The sequence below is a fragment of the Pristis pectinata genome, chromosome 17 (assembly GCF_009764475.1).
Source record: "Pristis pectinata isolate sPriPec2 chromosome 17, sPriPec2.1.pri, whole genome shotgun sequence".
NCBI lineage: Eukaryota > Metazoa > Chordata > Chondrichthyes > Rhinopristiformes > Pristidae > Pristis > Pristis pectinata.
Genome location: NC_067421.1, coordinates 40836379 through 40852336, shown reverse-complemented (window position 1 = coordinate 40852336; position 15958 = coordinate 40836379). Strand labels below are relative to the sequence as shown.

The window sequence follows — 15958 nt, the reverse complement described above, 5'->3', positions numbered from 1 at the left end:
ATTTTATTGTTGGTAGTGTCCTTGAATGGGCATTGATCTGACAAAACTGAAAAATAAAAGTAAATGTTATATATTCAATGCTGTCTTTTGTAGAGATGTCCCTTTTAAATAGCTTCATGGAAAAAATTAATTTTAAGCACTCAGAAGTAACTATCCAGGTCCATATGAACTTTCCTCTTATTACCAAATTTTGCCCAGATTATACTGGATGCATCTTTCTGTTTCATAGAAGTGAAATTGAAAAACTAAACAAGTTTGTCTTTTGATCTTGACTTTGTAGCAGATGAGTTATCCCTAAAAACTAAAAGAAATGGAAAATCAAGTTGAATTAAATGTCTGGAGTACATTAGTTTTGCATTCCTGTTTCTTGCTCATGAAATTCTAAGTCATAAATCCAAATTTCATGTTGTGCAGTTATAATTTCCCCAGGTAAATTATGTTTGCATTAAAGGTGGAATTAAATATAATTGACTATTCAATGTCTATTGGTTTAAAATGTGCATATATACTTTGGTCCCAATATGACTCCTATTCGTTAAGGCCACAATGCTAACTTTAGCATTCTGGCAACACTTGAAGTGAAATGGATTTACTTGAATACAAAAAAGACTGAGTGATGTGATGGGACAAATACTTATTGAGAAAGAGATGCCCAGCAATGTGGGATTATATAACCCATATTTCCAAACTGAATATGGAGAGTCAAATCTTGTATTTTTGATTGAGGGTACATCAGTAGATGTTGTCTACATGGACTTTAGTAAAGCATTTAACAAAGTACCTCATGGTAGGCTGATCCAGAAGATTGAAGTACTTGAGATCCATAGAAATTTGATAGAGTAGATTCCGAACTGGCTTGGCTCTAGACAGGAGGGGTGTAGATTTTCATCCAAATCATTTGTATATAAGTAGGGTGATCAGTAAGATTGCAGATGGCAGGATTTAAACCAGTTGGAAATTTGCGTGGAGAAATGGCAGACTGAGCTTAATTTGGACAAGTGAGGTGTTGCACTTTGGGAAGTCAAATGTAAGAGGAAAGTTGTACAGCAAATGGCAGGACCCTTGGGAGCATTAAAACGGAGACATGAGACTGGATTCCAGAAACTGCAACGTAGAAGCTGCTAGAAGAACTTGCAGGTCAGGCAGCATTTGTGGAGGCAAAGGGATAGTCTGTTTTGTGTTGAGAAGCTGAATCAGGACTGGGTGTGTAGGTGGCCAGTTGTAAAGAGTTGGAGGGGTGAGAGAAGTTCCATTCAGCACCTTACTTTCTTATCAGATTCCACAATGGTAATGCAACCCTCTGTCTCCACTCATCACTCCCAGTCTCTGCTCCTTCTCACGTGGATTTGCCTATTGCTTGCCAGCTCCTTCACCTCTCCCTTCCCCCCATATCTTTAGATGGGTTATGTTCTGTTTTACACTTGGTCACAATATGGGGTCTCATCATGAAATGATGACTATCCCTTTGCCTCCATAGATGCTGCCTGATCTGTTGAGTTCCTCCAGCAGCTTGTTTTTGCCCCTTGGAAGCATTGATGTTTAGTGCGATCTAGGGTGCAAGTCCATTGCTCCCTGAAAGTGGAAACACAAATGGATTAGGGAGTAAAGAAGACATGACATGCTTGCCTTCATTGGTTGCGGTATTGAGTATAAAAGTAGAGAAGTCGTGTTGCAGCTGTATCAAACTTTTGTTCAGCCACATTTGGAGTATTGTGTGTCGTTCTGGTTGCCACATTACAGGAAGTATGTAAAGCTTTGGAGAGAGTATAGAAGGGGCTCATCAGGATGTTGCCTGGATTAGAGAGTATTAGCTATGAGGAGACATTGGATAAACATTGCTTTCTCTGGAGTGTCAGAAGCTGAGGGGTGACCTGATAGTAGTATATAACATTTGAGAGGCATAAGTATCAAATACTAGAGGGGATGGTTTAAGGTGAGAGGGGGAGAGTTTCAAGGAGACTTAAAAGGAAAGTCTTTTTACATAGAGAGCAGTAGGTGCCTGGAGTATGGTGCCAGGAGAGGTGGTGGAAACAGATATGATAACTATATTTAAGAGCATTTAGGAATGAATAGATGGAATGGAGAGATGCAGACCATGTGTAAGCAAATAGGGTTAGTTTAATTTGGAATCATTGCCAGCATAGATATGGTGAGCTGAAGGGCCTTTTCCTGTGCTGTACTGTTATATCTATTCTATTATTGTGTAGCGGTGCTAATTCAATTGTGTGTCATTTTAAAAATATCAGTTGTTACTGTTGTGGCAGAAATCTGCAGGCAGAGTATATTTGCAGGCAAATTAGTATGATTTTATTATGGTCATATTTGTCACAAATCAACACCTCCTGTAGTGTTGCCATAAATATAGATTGGAAAAATGTGTGGATTAATAGGTTCATATTTTTTCCTGTCTGGATAATTGTTTGTAATTAATAGATTTGCTCTTCTACATCCTTCACAGTATGTTTAAGGATTAATCTAATAATAGCATGTTGAATTGTGACAGAATTGAACTGGAGTCAGTTTAAAAAGCCCACTGTGTAATGGGCTCAAAAATATTATTGCAATGTATTTCTGAAAAATTGTTATTAATTTAATAGCCATATCCTTGGCAAAAAAAATTGTTCCTGTTGCACATTGTGAAGGGTATCAGATGTGAATCGAACCAACAATTTATGACAGACTGAAATCAACTGGGTGAAATGTGTATTTGAATCTCAATTTTTAGAAGTGTGCTTTTGAAACTACTGTTTAAAAAAAAGTAACTTCAAATTGCATTCAAATTTCTACAATTTCATTGCTGTAATTTTTGAGGCAAAGATTTAAATTGCATCTGATAAAGTTTGTCAGCAGAATCTGAAGACTTTAACATTAAAGGAACAGACAGTGAGAATACTGTCCCCAATCAATACTTGAGGGCAGAAATGGGGAGGAACTTCTGACATGTGTTTTGCCAAACTTCCCTTGTCAATTTATTTTTAGCTCAGCATGAAAGGAGGAGGCTTTACTGGATCTGGTTCTGATGAATTACATCAGTGAGAAAACACCTAAGTAACGGTGATTTTGTTTTATATCCTAAGCTTTGGATTTGCAAAGAATAGCAAAGAACAATTTAAAGTAGAAGTTCTTAATTGAATGAAAGCTTCCGTAAGTGGGAGGAGGGGAAAATCTGTTCAAAGGGGACCAGATGTTTGTATCAAGTGCAGACGTGCAAAGGTAGGGTGATCAAAAATAGTGTCCCTGGATGACAGGTGAGGGGAAAATGTGATGAAACAAAAAGGTATATATAATGTGCTAAGGAAATGATTTGAATGAGAACCAGATTGAGTACAATAAGATGAGAAAAGATCTGATGAGGGGGATAAAATGGGCATAAAGAGAAAATGAGAACAGAATGGCAGTTCACACAGAAAGGAACGCGTAAATCTTCTATAGTTATGTGAATACTAAGAGGGGTGGGGTTGATTAGAGACCAATAGTGTAATCTGAGATTGAGGCAGAGTATATAGCTGGAATATTACTACTAGCCTTTAACATAAAAGAAGTTGCTGTTGATATCTCAGGAGAAGGTAGTAAGATTTTTTTGGATGAGCTAAAGATTGAGATTTAGTAGAAAAACTGCCTCTTAAAATAAGTCATTTGATTCAGATGGAGTCCATGGTACATTGCCAAAGGAGGTCTGGGTTAAAATTGTAGAAATTTACTGTAATCTTCCAACTATCTTGATCCATAGGACCTGTCTGATGTATTGGTTGGTACTTCCTCTGCGCTTGAAGTTGTTGCATAGTAAAAGTCATCTTCGGTGCCCCTTGATGTATTAGAATCCACACTATCATTTAGGGAGCATTGTTTTGGCCATTTGAGAAGGAACCTGGCATTCATTTCAGTGCATAAAAAGCAGAGACCTCCTAGCATCATGTCTCTTTCTTGAAAATGGTCACGATCATGGCATCTGAGCTCCCATGATCTATCCTTTTTTTCCACATGTATAGTTGATGAGACTGAATTTGTGACTGAAGCTCTTCATTAAGTTTATAACATGGCAGGGTTATCACCTGCTTCTCAGACCTTTTTTGACTGGCATGTGGCCCTCTTAAGGTTTGGGATGTCTATGTGATGGAGTCGAGGGCAGTCACGTCAAGAACAGAGTTGTGATTATGACTTCAAAATCTGAGTCATTGAGTTGTACAGAATAGAAATGGGCTCTTGGGTCCACCAATTCATGCCAACTGTTTTGGCAATCTATACTAATCCCATTTGCCTGCATTAGGTCTGTAAGTTTCTATGCCCATTTGAATGCCAGTCTAAATGTCTCTTAAACATGTTGATTGTATCTGACTCGACTGCTGACAGCAAACTTCACACGTCAACCACTCTGTGTAAAATAAACCTTTCCCATCAAATCTTTTTAAAATCTCATTCCTCTCACTTGAAATAAACCCTCTTGTTTTGATATCCCAACCAATGGAAAAAGACTTTGACTTTCTGCACAAAACTATGATAATTTTATATAACTCTATCAGGTCACCCCTTGGCCTCCAAATCCTGGTCCATCTAATGCCACCTCCCTCCCCCCCCACATAACTGAAGTCTCCAATCCAGGTTGTATCCTGGTGGATCTCTTCTAGCCCAGTGCAACCAAATCCTTCCAATAGTGTGGTGATACAGTATAAGTACCATCTAATCAGTGTTTGGTAAAGTTGCAATGTAACATTCCAACCTTTTAAGTTCTGTGCCTCTACTAAGGAAGTCATGTTATATGCTGCCTTCACCACACTATCCATGTATGTTGTCACTTTCAGGGAATATGGATTTGAACCCCAAAGACACTCTCAGTATTCCTTAGTGCCCTACCATTTACTGTAAATGTCCTACCCCTATTTGACTTCTCAAAATGCATCATTTTGCATCTGCTGGGATTAAATTCCACTTGCCAACACTCTGCCCAAACTGTTCCTTTCAAATGTTTGTTGACTGCCTCTCTGACCTTGATAAATTCACCTTTTGTGCTGGCTTTCAGTGGAGAGGGGCTCCAGGTGTTTGGGCTGTAAATAGCCTTAATGGTCCTGAATAACTGGTGCATTATCATAGCTGTTGTTGAGTTGCTGGGCCTCTTGCACATGTTTCATCCATACATTCTTTAGAATAGTACAGCACAGGAACAGGCCCACAATGTTTTGCTGAACTAATTAAGCTAATGACACCTAATTCCTTCTGCCTGTGCTTGGTCCATCTCTCCAATCTCTGCATGTTCATGTGCCTATCTAAAAGCCTTCAAATGTCTATCGTCTCTGCCTCCACAACCACCCCTGGCAGTGCATTCCAGGCATCCACCACTCTGGTTTTCTAAAAAAAAATTGCTCTGCACATCTCCTTTGAACTTTGCCCCCCTTACCTTCTAATTCAGACAGCATCCTAGTAAACCTCTTCTGAACCCTGTCTATAACATCCATATCTTTCCTATAATGGAGCTACAAGAACTTAATGCATTATCCAGATATGGCCTAACCAGGGTTTTATAAAGCTGTATAACTTTGACTCTCTGAATTCAGTCCCTTGAATATTAAAGGCAAGCATCCATACACCACATTTACCACCCTATTGACATGCAGCCACTTTTAGGGAGCTATGGATTTGGACCCCAAGGTCTCTCTGTGCATCAACAGTGTTAAGGGTCCTGCTATTAATTCTGTACTTTCCCTTTGCATTTGATCTCCCAAAGTGCAACACCTCATACTTGGCTCGATTTTAAACTCCATCTGCCATTTCTCTGCCCATATCTGCTGCATTAACTTCAAGATTTGGTCATTCTCTCAAACCTGTTCTGGTTCTTGTTAGAGAAACCAAGTGGAGGACTGGAGTATCAGAAATGTATCACCTTTTGATCAAAATTGGGTGTAGAGAGATGCTAAGCAATATGCCACACACTACAAGGAACTTTTGGGTTTATTGCCAGTTGCCTCCTGAGGATTCTTTTGTCTGTCCCCGATCAATTTTGTAGCATGGGATATACCGTGTGTAGTTGGTAATTTGAATTGTTTGGTGCAGATTGTAGGTAATTATTTTGCGTATGTGCTGGCCAGTTATTATTAACTCATTGAATTGGGAATTTACAATTCAAATCAAGGTGTGGCCTACATTGATTGTCTTCTAACATTATCTTAAAGCATGCATTAATATAACTTCAGCATTGTAATTTGAATATGAAATGCTCCAGCAGATGAAGATTTCAAGCTAAACTGCTCTTCTATTAGCATTATCTTCTGTAACAAAAAAAAGAATTGTCTGAAAATCTGAATGCTGCTATGTAATGTAGATTTTCAGTACAGTCAAAACCTCTGATCACTATTCTCACTGGAAATAGATCTTGCAAAAATGAGTAATTATTTGAAGGGGAAATGATGGAAGTGGGCAAAAGAACCTGGAGAGGGTAACCCGACACAATTAGCTGGAATTTACTACAGATGTAGACCTAAAGAGTGATTGCTGCTTGAAAGCTGTACCTCAGATGACTTGGCAAGAATGACAGCAAGCCCCATGTGTTTTATAAACCAATACAGAGCTTGATAAAATTAGAACAATGTAATAGATAAAGCTCCAAGCAAACTGTAAACAAACAAGATTATGAACTATATCTGAACTGCAGTTAGCAAACTCTTTGGTAGTTCAGTCTGGCACAGTGGTTTATTACAACTAATTTTCAACTCCCTGGGTAATCCTGACTCTGATATGCGATGTACTTGATCACTACTCATGATGATTACAAGTCCACTTTCTAGTTCTGACATCCTTTGCATTCAGCCTAAGAGTTTCTAAAAATGCTGGAGTCTGAACTGCATTTCAAAATCAACTCCCACATCTTTTACATATATATTTGTCAGTGTTGGGTTCACTACTTTTCACGTTATGTTAATGATCTGGATGACTGATTTGATGGCTTTGTGGCCAAGTTTGCAGATGATACCAAGGTAGGTGGAGGGGTAGGTAGTGTTGAAACAGAGTCTGAAGAAGGATTTGGACAGGTTGGGAGAATGGGCAAAGAAGGTGCAGATGGAATACAGTGTAGGTAAGTGTATGGTTGTGCACTTTAGTAGAAGGAATAAAGAAAGGCATTGACTATTTTCTAAATAGGGAGCCAATTCAGAAATAGGAGGTGCAAAGGGACTTGGGAGTCCTAGTGCAGGATTTGCTAAAGGTTAAGTTGTGAGTTGATTCGGTGGTAAGGTAGTAAGGATTGCCACAGATAACTGTGGAGGCAGTCATTGGGTATATTTAAAGTGGAGGTTGATAGGTTCTTGATTAGTAAGAGTGTCAAAGGTTATGGGGAGAAGGCAGGAGAATGGGGTTGAGGGAAAAATAAATCAGCCATGATTGAATGGCAAAGCAGACTCAATGGCCTAATTTTGATCTTGTGTCTTAATTTTCATTCTTGCAGCGTTAATCTTGGGTTTGTTCAGTTCTGTCAAAGAATGCTGGTGGCTTTTTTTTAAATTAAAAAGAAAGCTGTGCCAGTATTTGCAGGATCAATAGGCTGGTGCTTGTGTAAATTTATTTTTGAACTGTTGACTTTATCATAAGTTTAAAATTAGTATTTCACTGACTAGGATGTGTAGAAAATTGGAGTAAATGTGATTTTTTTTTTCTCTCCCACCAAATAGGCAGTATTTTGTTGCTGCAAATGTTTTGGGTGAGTGCTGTATAATTTAGAACAAGGCTCATTTCAGGTAGGTTACGAGGAGTGTGAAACAATTGATGTCTAATTGCTTCAATAATAATAGAAAATGGAAGATTAGCTTTTAGTAAAAGTAATAAGCTTCTAGTACAGAATTGCATCAGAAGCCCAGCCTAGCTTTTTTTCATTAACATGTGACCTTGCAAGGACCATCTACATCTCCTGTCCATCTCCTTGAGCTTTTGGGAAGGTGATGGGCACCCTTTATGAACTGGCAGCAAAAAAAGATTACAAGGACCATCTACTTATTAATGGGAAAAAAAGGTAGGCTGGGCTTCTGATGCAATTCTGTACTAGAAGTTTATTACTTCTACTAAAAGCTAATTTTGTATTATTGAAGCAAATAGATTTGCTAGTTTGCATAAAAAAAACAAGCTGCTGGAGGAGCTCAGTAGGTCGAGTAGCATCTGTGGAGAAAAAGGGATAGTCGACATTTTGGGCCGAAATCCTGCATCGGCAGTTTTTTTTTGCTCCAGATTCCAGCATCTGCAGTCTCTCTTGTTTCTCACAGTAGGCTACTTAAGAGGACATTGAAGGGGGTTTATAATTAAATGCAGCACCCTAAATTGTAATGGTTGTAGGAGAAAAAGCTGGTCAGCGTTTCTGCTCCTGATTTTTTTTTATCCTCCAGTGACCTTACTTAGACATTGTGCAGGGATAAAATTGGGTCAGTCAGTGATGTTCTTGCATTTTGAGTTGCTTGCTTACATCCACTGCCAGACAGTGATTAATCTCTACCTGGGCAATGTACCTGATGATGATCAGTGTTCATGGAGAAAAATGCTATCATGAAGAGTTCATGCCTTAAGAGTATGGGAGAGAATTATATATTTTAAAAATTGTCAATTTATTAAAGAGATTGTTGATAACAATGAAGACAAATGTACTTTACAGTCCATTGGCTTTGCACAGCTGTACATTATCATTTGTGAAATAGGATATTACTGTAAATATTTCTGTACTGTTTCACATCAAATAGTATAGCAATGCTGTACTATATTGCAGAGGCAGAGTTTAAAAGACTCCTAAGATCTGATTCTTGAGGTGAGAAGGGTGTAGGGAAACTAAATAAGAGCCGATGATAGTTAAATTGGTTCTTTTGTGTCTTCTGCCATGGTCCACTAGGCACCTAAATTGAACACCAGTTCTCAAACACCATATCTTAATTTTCTATCAAACACCATATCTTAATTTTCTATCAAACACCATCAGAAAACAGTCATTGTTTCCCAGACAGCCACAGACCTTAGTTACACTAGAGAATTTCATTGGTCAGGGTACTGAGTATAGAACTTTACAAAACACTGGTGAGGCCACATCTGGAGTATTGTTCAGTTTTAGTCGCCCTGCTTATAGGAAAGATGTTATTAAACTGGAAAGAGTGCAGAAAAGATTTACAAGGATGTTGTCTGGACTTGAGGGACTGAGTTATAAGAGGTTGGACAGGCTAGGACTTCATTCCTTGAAGCATAGGACACTGAAAGGTGATCTTATAGAGGTGTATAAAATCATAAGGGACATAGATATGGTCAATGCATTCAGTTATTTTCCCAGGATTGGAGAATTGAGAACTAGAGGATATAGGTTTGAGGGGAAATATTTAATAGGAACTTGAGGGGCAATTATTTTATACACATGGTACATATATGGAATGACCTACCAGAGGAAGTGGTTGAGGCAGGTACAATAACCACTTTTAAGGTAGTGGGATAGGTACACAGATAGGAAAGGTTTAGAAGGTTATGGGGCAAATGCAGGCAAATGACACTAGCTTGGATGGGCATCTTAGTTGCCATGGACCAGATGGGCCAAAGGGCCTGTTTCTCTGCTGTATGACTCTGACTCGATCATTTCAGCCTGCAGTGGTTAATTAACCTACCAACCCAAATCTTTAGGTGTGGGAGGAAAATGGAGCATCTGTAGGAAGACTGCAAAACCTAGAGGATGTGTATTTAAAGTGAGGGGGAAAGTTTAAAGGAGATGTGTGACGCAATTTCTTTTTAAAGAGTGATAGATGCTTGGAATGGGCTGCTGGGGTAGTGGTGGAAGCAGATATGATGGTGGCATTTAATAGGATATTAGATAAATGCATGAATATGGAGGGATATGGATCATGTACAGACAGAAGAGATTTAGTTTAATTTGGCACCATGTTCAGCGCAGATGTCGTGAGCTGATGGGGCTGTTCCTGGGCTGTACTGCTTTGTTCCAAGCTCTAACGTTTTTGCCATAAGTTGTTACTGTTCTTTTTCCCTTCATCCAGACCTCTATCAGTGTTTGAAACATTTCTAATGCCATATTGCTACTTAAACATTTTCCAGTTCCCTGGCTCCAAGCATCTCATTTCCATCCCTCTACCCTTACAAGATCAACATTAGGATGGCTTTGGGGCTCTTTGCTTCCTTGAAAAGTGATCCAACCAGCTCCATTTGTTGAACATTGAACAACTTCTCCTTTAATCAAGTTCCCATAGTTATTCAGAAGAAGTGAGTGAGTTCCAATTGCTCATGATGTGGTCTCCTTTTACAATAAGGAAACCAAATACAGACCTTCCCTTTTAATCTCTTTGCACTTTCTACTTTGTCTGCAGCTTAAGATTTTATTGATCTAATTTTTCCCCACTTATGATAAAACATTATCATGGAAAGTTAATTCTATTTCACTTTCCACAGGTACTGCTTGACATACTAAGTATTTCTAGCATTTTGTTTTCAAGTTGATTGGTCAGTTGCTGGTCATGAAAATGAATGCTGGCAGTTGCATCTGGGAACCCTTGATAGCTAGGAGTGGTCTTTTGGGCTTAGAAGAAGCTAAGGGAGAAGCCTTTGGGGAGACAAGGGAGTTGAAGATTGGAGGGTGAGGATGGAGATGAAAGCGTGGCAGGATGAGCATGGGCAGAAGTGGGTACCAAAGGGTTGCATTGGGCAGCACTGCTCCTCCTGATACCTGCAAAGCCAGACACTGGCAAGGCATATTATAAATGTATATAAATATATCCTTGCCTGTCATTGGTGAAGTGAGGTTAATATTGAAGCCTTGGTTTGATTAATGTCATGGGCTACTTCCACACAAGCCCAGATTTGATTTAAATAGGTATTAAGATGTAGTTTGTCTCTTAACAGGAAGTCAGTCTGTTTCATATGTTTGTAAGCATCAGATCTTTGCAGATAGAATTTCAAGCCTGTTGCCCACTACAAAAATGCCAAATGTGTTTGTCTAAAATAGGGAATACCATGTCATAACTGGAGACACATTAAAGGCAAGGATATATTTTGTATGGTTACATTTTCCTTGTAGGTTTTAGCCTTAGTTAATAAAGAACTTGCTGATTTTTATTTGTAAATTTTGTGGGATTGAAGTTGACTTCCAGAGCAGGTTGGATATTCCTGTTGTAACAATTGTTACTAATGGCTCCTTTTAAGATATTGCAGTTTGTAGTTCATTAAAAATAAAATGGATTGTAACATTTAAATCTAATGGATGTGTTTTGTAAACAAATAATTGTTTGTAATCTTCTCGTTTAGCAACTGATTTTGTAAGAACTTCACTATTTTACCTTTTCAGGAAGAAAAGCATGGTGATCTCCCCAATCACTTACATCATTTAGATGTGTTTCAATTTGCAATCGAAACCGTGAGTTAAATATTTGTGTTGCCATTCAACATTTATTATAAAGTTCAGCTTTGCTGGTTATTATCAATGGGCAAAATCTTGATTTTAATTATATGGATTAACTGGGTTTTCCTGTTTGTTCTAGGAATTGGAGAAGCTTGTTGAGATTTGTTTAAACAATAAATTATGACATAGATATGTATTTGATGCTTGGAGAAAAATGTTTGAAAACTACACAAGTATGATTTAGAGTGAACTTGAACAATCTGAGGTGGTGTATTTATCAGCCTGTTTAATTGAAGTGGAGAAATTCTTCCCAATTGAACCTGTACCCTTATGTTACACCAATAGTTTGCAAAGAAATGAATTGAAAGGCTTGCTTGCAAAGTAACTCTTCAGATGAACTTGTTTATTCTTCGAAACAACAATAGCATGGTTTAATAGGTATCTCTTATTCAGTGCCTATCTGAAAAGTTAATATTTGGTAACCTTCAAGCAGATTTATTTTTAAGACCTGTTTTGACAGGAAGTCTGTACAATCGGCATTAATTCATGGTCTGTGCAAGCTTTTTTCCATGTAAATGAAGACCAGTTGCTGTTTACTGAAGTAGTCTGACATTAGAGGACAAGGTCAGCTGTTCTGTGACAGTGCAGATTTCTTCTAAAAACATTCTTTACAAAGATTGCATTGTTTTTTGCAATTTTTTCAACATTTACTATAGAAAGAAGCTGGAATTCTCTATTTACCCAATCATACCAAAGCCTTTTGAAGTTCTTTTGCTGTATCATAGAATCATTAAGGCAGAAAAGGAGGCAGTACCCTTTTAACCTTGAGGCTGAAATTCCTCATTCTTGGAAATTGGTACCTTTGTGTTCGCATCCTTTCTGAAGTTAGGTGACTAGAATTGGAATCAGTACTTCAATTGAGCCCTATCCAGTGTTCTGTACAGATTCAAGATGACACCTCTGCTTTTATAATCGATGCTGCTTTTAAGGAACCCAAGATTGTTTTACTAATTATTCTCAACATACCCTGCCACTTCAAGATACTTGGATAGGTATACCCAAGTTGTTTTGCACACTCTTTAGGACTTGAGACATTGTGTGTTTTATCTCTATTTTCTACCAAAGTGTATTGCTTTATATTTTTCTGTATTAAATTTAATTGTATTTTTCTGCCTATTTTGTTAGCATATCTGTTTCCTTCTAGTTTATTATTATCCTCCTCACTGGTTACCACAATTCCAAGTTTTGTGCCATCTGCATGTTTGGAAATTTTACCCTACAAATTCCTGTTTAAGTCATTAATATGCACCAAAAATAGTGGTCCCATGTATTGACCCGTGCAAATGCCACAATCTACCATCTTCCAATCTTTTTTTAAAAATCAGCTGTTTGCCACTGCCTTATTCACCTTATTCCTTAAGTGAATTTCCTGTCCCTGCGGCTACTGACCCTTTAATTTCATTCAGCTCAGTTTTTCTAACAAGCCTTGTGTGGGATTTCATCAAATGCTTTCTGAAAATGTATATAAACAACACAACCTCTATTCCCTTCAACCTTCTCTATTCCTTCTTTATTACCTCATCAAAAAATTCATTTGGGTTAATTGAACACTATATTTTCCTTTTACAAATCTGTGCTGAATTGAATTGTTACTCCTTATATCTATTACTTTTGTTTCCCTGATACTGTTTCTGATAGCTCATCCAGAACAGAGTTTAACTGTAGTTGGCAAACATGTCCTTGCACTCGTTTTGAACAAGTCCTTCTCCACCTTCACTTAAACTTCCTTCAGCAATCTAGGATGCAGCAGCCTATCTAGACCAGGTAACTTGTTTACTTTAAGAATCATCAACCTTCAGCTCCTTATTAATTTTCATCCTATCCATTTTCTTTGTACTGTCTGTGGTTCTGCAGCATCCTCTCCTTTAGTTTTTAAAAAAAATTAAGGAAAAAGTACTCAGCTAGTATAAAGTAAAAATTGAAAATGCTAGTGATACGCAGCAAGTCAGGTACCATCTGCAGGGAGTAGAATTAATGTTCAGGTCAATGACTCCTCATCAAAATTCATTTGTATTCTGCCTATGCCATGCTTTATGTATAGATACCATCTTGTCAAATTCATACCCATCCTTTTATACGTGTGAAGAGAAGACATTTTGGTTTCCATTTTCTTCTGCTGTATCTTTGCCTGCCTTGTTTTAAATCCCTTATCAGTTTATTAATATTTAGTCTAGCACTCGTTAAGTAATTTATTTGATATGTCATATGGCTCTTTGTTTCATTCTCATTCTTTGCCCTTTTTACTGCACATTATACTGGTCACTGCTGGGGTAATTGAAATCTCCCAATTTTACTACTCTACATTTCTTGCACACTTCTGCAATTTCCTGCTGAATTGCCTCATCTACCTCTTTGTTTGGTGACCTATGGAGTATCTTCAGTCATGATCTCCTCTTGAGCCGTTGACTACTGTATTCCATCCATTAACTATTCTGAACTCTGAGGCCAAGGGGTGGTTACCTTTTAGAAAGTATGATTCAGAAATTTCTCATGTTCCTTTGTGATCTGTGGTGATTCCAGCTGCCCCTCAAGTTTAGAAATCTTGTGCACGAGTTCAGCTTCTTGTTCCCAGAATAATAAAATACCCTGAAATTTCTACATGAAAATGAATTTAACTTAAACTACCCAGTTGCCTTGTTGGAATTCAAGTTAGTCTCTAGTCCACAACTTTTGGATACTGGTCCAGTAACTTAACCCTGTCCTATACCCTTGTCTCTCAGTGTCATTCAAACTGGAATGTATCAAGTCTTTTGCATGTTATTATTCAAGCAAAATATTTGTGCACTTTACATCTAAGAAACTTAACATTAACTAAGTAGCCTGCTGTTTGAGAGTTCAGTATGTCTGCCAACTTGAGATTTTTTTCCCCCAAAACTATGTTCATATAAATGCAGCAACAACTTTTATCAACTGAGAGCTGTAGAAATTGTAATAAGGAACATTTTCAGGCAATAGTGGTACCTTACCAAGGAGTGATTCTTTAATAAGATACAAGATTTCTTTGTTAGTCACATGTGCATCGAAATGTACAGTAAAATGCATCTTTGCATAGAATCTTCTGGGGGCAGCCTGCAAATGTTGCCACTCTTGTGCCACCATAGCATGCCCACAACTTTCTAGCCCATGTCTTTTGGAATGTGGGAGGAAGCTGGAGCACTCGGAGGAAACATATGCAGTCACGGAGAGAACGTACAAACTCCTTACGGCGGCCAGAATTGAACCCAGGTTGCTGGCACTGTAATAGTGTTACACTAACTACTACACTACTGTGCCTGATAATTGGCACACTGCACTTAGAAGAAAACAAGTGGTAAAGCTACAGCATGCTAAAGTAAATTTTGATAGACCATTCCAGAAAATTTCAAGTTACAGGGTTCATTTGTAACTTTGCAATGCAGAAAAAAAACATCTAGAATTTTCATAAATAGTTGGCTACTTTAAATCCAATCACAATTTAAAACCTAACAACCATCTACTGAAGATGACCTGGTATGGCACGATGTATCCGGAAGGAACTAATTGTGCTTTTGGTGTCTTAATACTGGAGGTAGTAAGAGCTTGCTTGTCCTTTTGTTTTTGGTATTTTAGTTGGTGTTGTTTGCCATAAAATCTGGCCCTGGAGACGCTTACGAGTGAATAGCATTTAGTCCATTGAATGATTGTTATGCTACTCACTTTTTATAAATGATCTACTTTGAAACCGACCAGAAAGTAGACCAGCTTCAATTCTTTGAGCTAGCACTGGCAAGGCCAGCACTTGCTGCCCATCCATGTAGTATATTGCAAACTGTTATTTTTGGGAAAGATGATTTCGTATTACTAGTTATGTAATACAAGTAAATATTTTCTCAGCACAGCAATGAAGTTTGCTTTCTTAAGCAATTCAAAGAGTGTGCCTATCCAGTATCTAATTCAGTAGTGCTGTTATTCAGACATTGTAATGTGGCATTGGGTTCTGATCTGTATTAGATTACATACAATGATTTTCTAATCTTCCAAATAAAATAAAGATGGAAGTAAATACAAATTGTTAGTAAGTTTTATCTTTTTGGAAATGTAGTGTACAGATGGAGTAATGGATACAATCAAAACATATTTTTGATTCAACATAGGCTTTGATTCAAAGTAGACTTTCTGATCACTTATCTGTTCCTGACCAACTGTGAGGAACAGAAGAGATCACTTTGGGTTGTCTTTTGTTCTGGAATTAGCTGGCTGATAGCTAGGCACGAACATAGTAAAACTGTTTTTGGATTGCTCAAAAGCAATTATGTCTGTTTGGAGATGTGGTGGGGTTGCAGGTGGTGGAATTGAGGAAAGATGATATTTCCTATCCCCAAAATGAATTGGGAATATTTTTGCTTAATAGGTTGAAGCTATTGGCAGCTACGTTATCAGCTTGAAATATTCTTCACTGGCGTATTGCTTGTGAGGTCATTCATTAAATTGACGTATATACTATGCACATGTCATGTCCCAGGCAGATGTTTAGCCACACAAAATATTAAAATGTGACCACTTTAAATTTTACAAGAGTCTGGGTATCATTAC

The 15958-nt window shown here is 37.9% G+C and overlaps 1 protein-coding gene across 14 annotated transcripts in view; it reads left to right on the top strand.

The window, feature by feature from the left end:
- Positions 1–15958, top strand: part of fbrsl1 (fibrosin-like 1) — a 763594-nt gene that overhangs the window by 99203 nt on the left and 648433 nt on the right. For 11 of the 14 annotated variants that reach the window (XM_052031844.1, XM_052031834.1, XM_052031835.1 and 8 more), the window contains exon 2: positions 11294–11362. The exons of the other annotated variants lie outside the window; for them this stretch is intronic. In XM_052031844.1, the coding sequence (XP_051887804.1) occupies positions 11294–11362 (69 nt within the window). The remainder of the gene's footprint in view (positions 1–11293; positions 11363–15958) is intronic. 14 annotated transcript variants of the gene reach the window in all.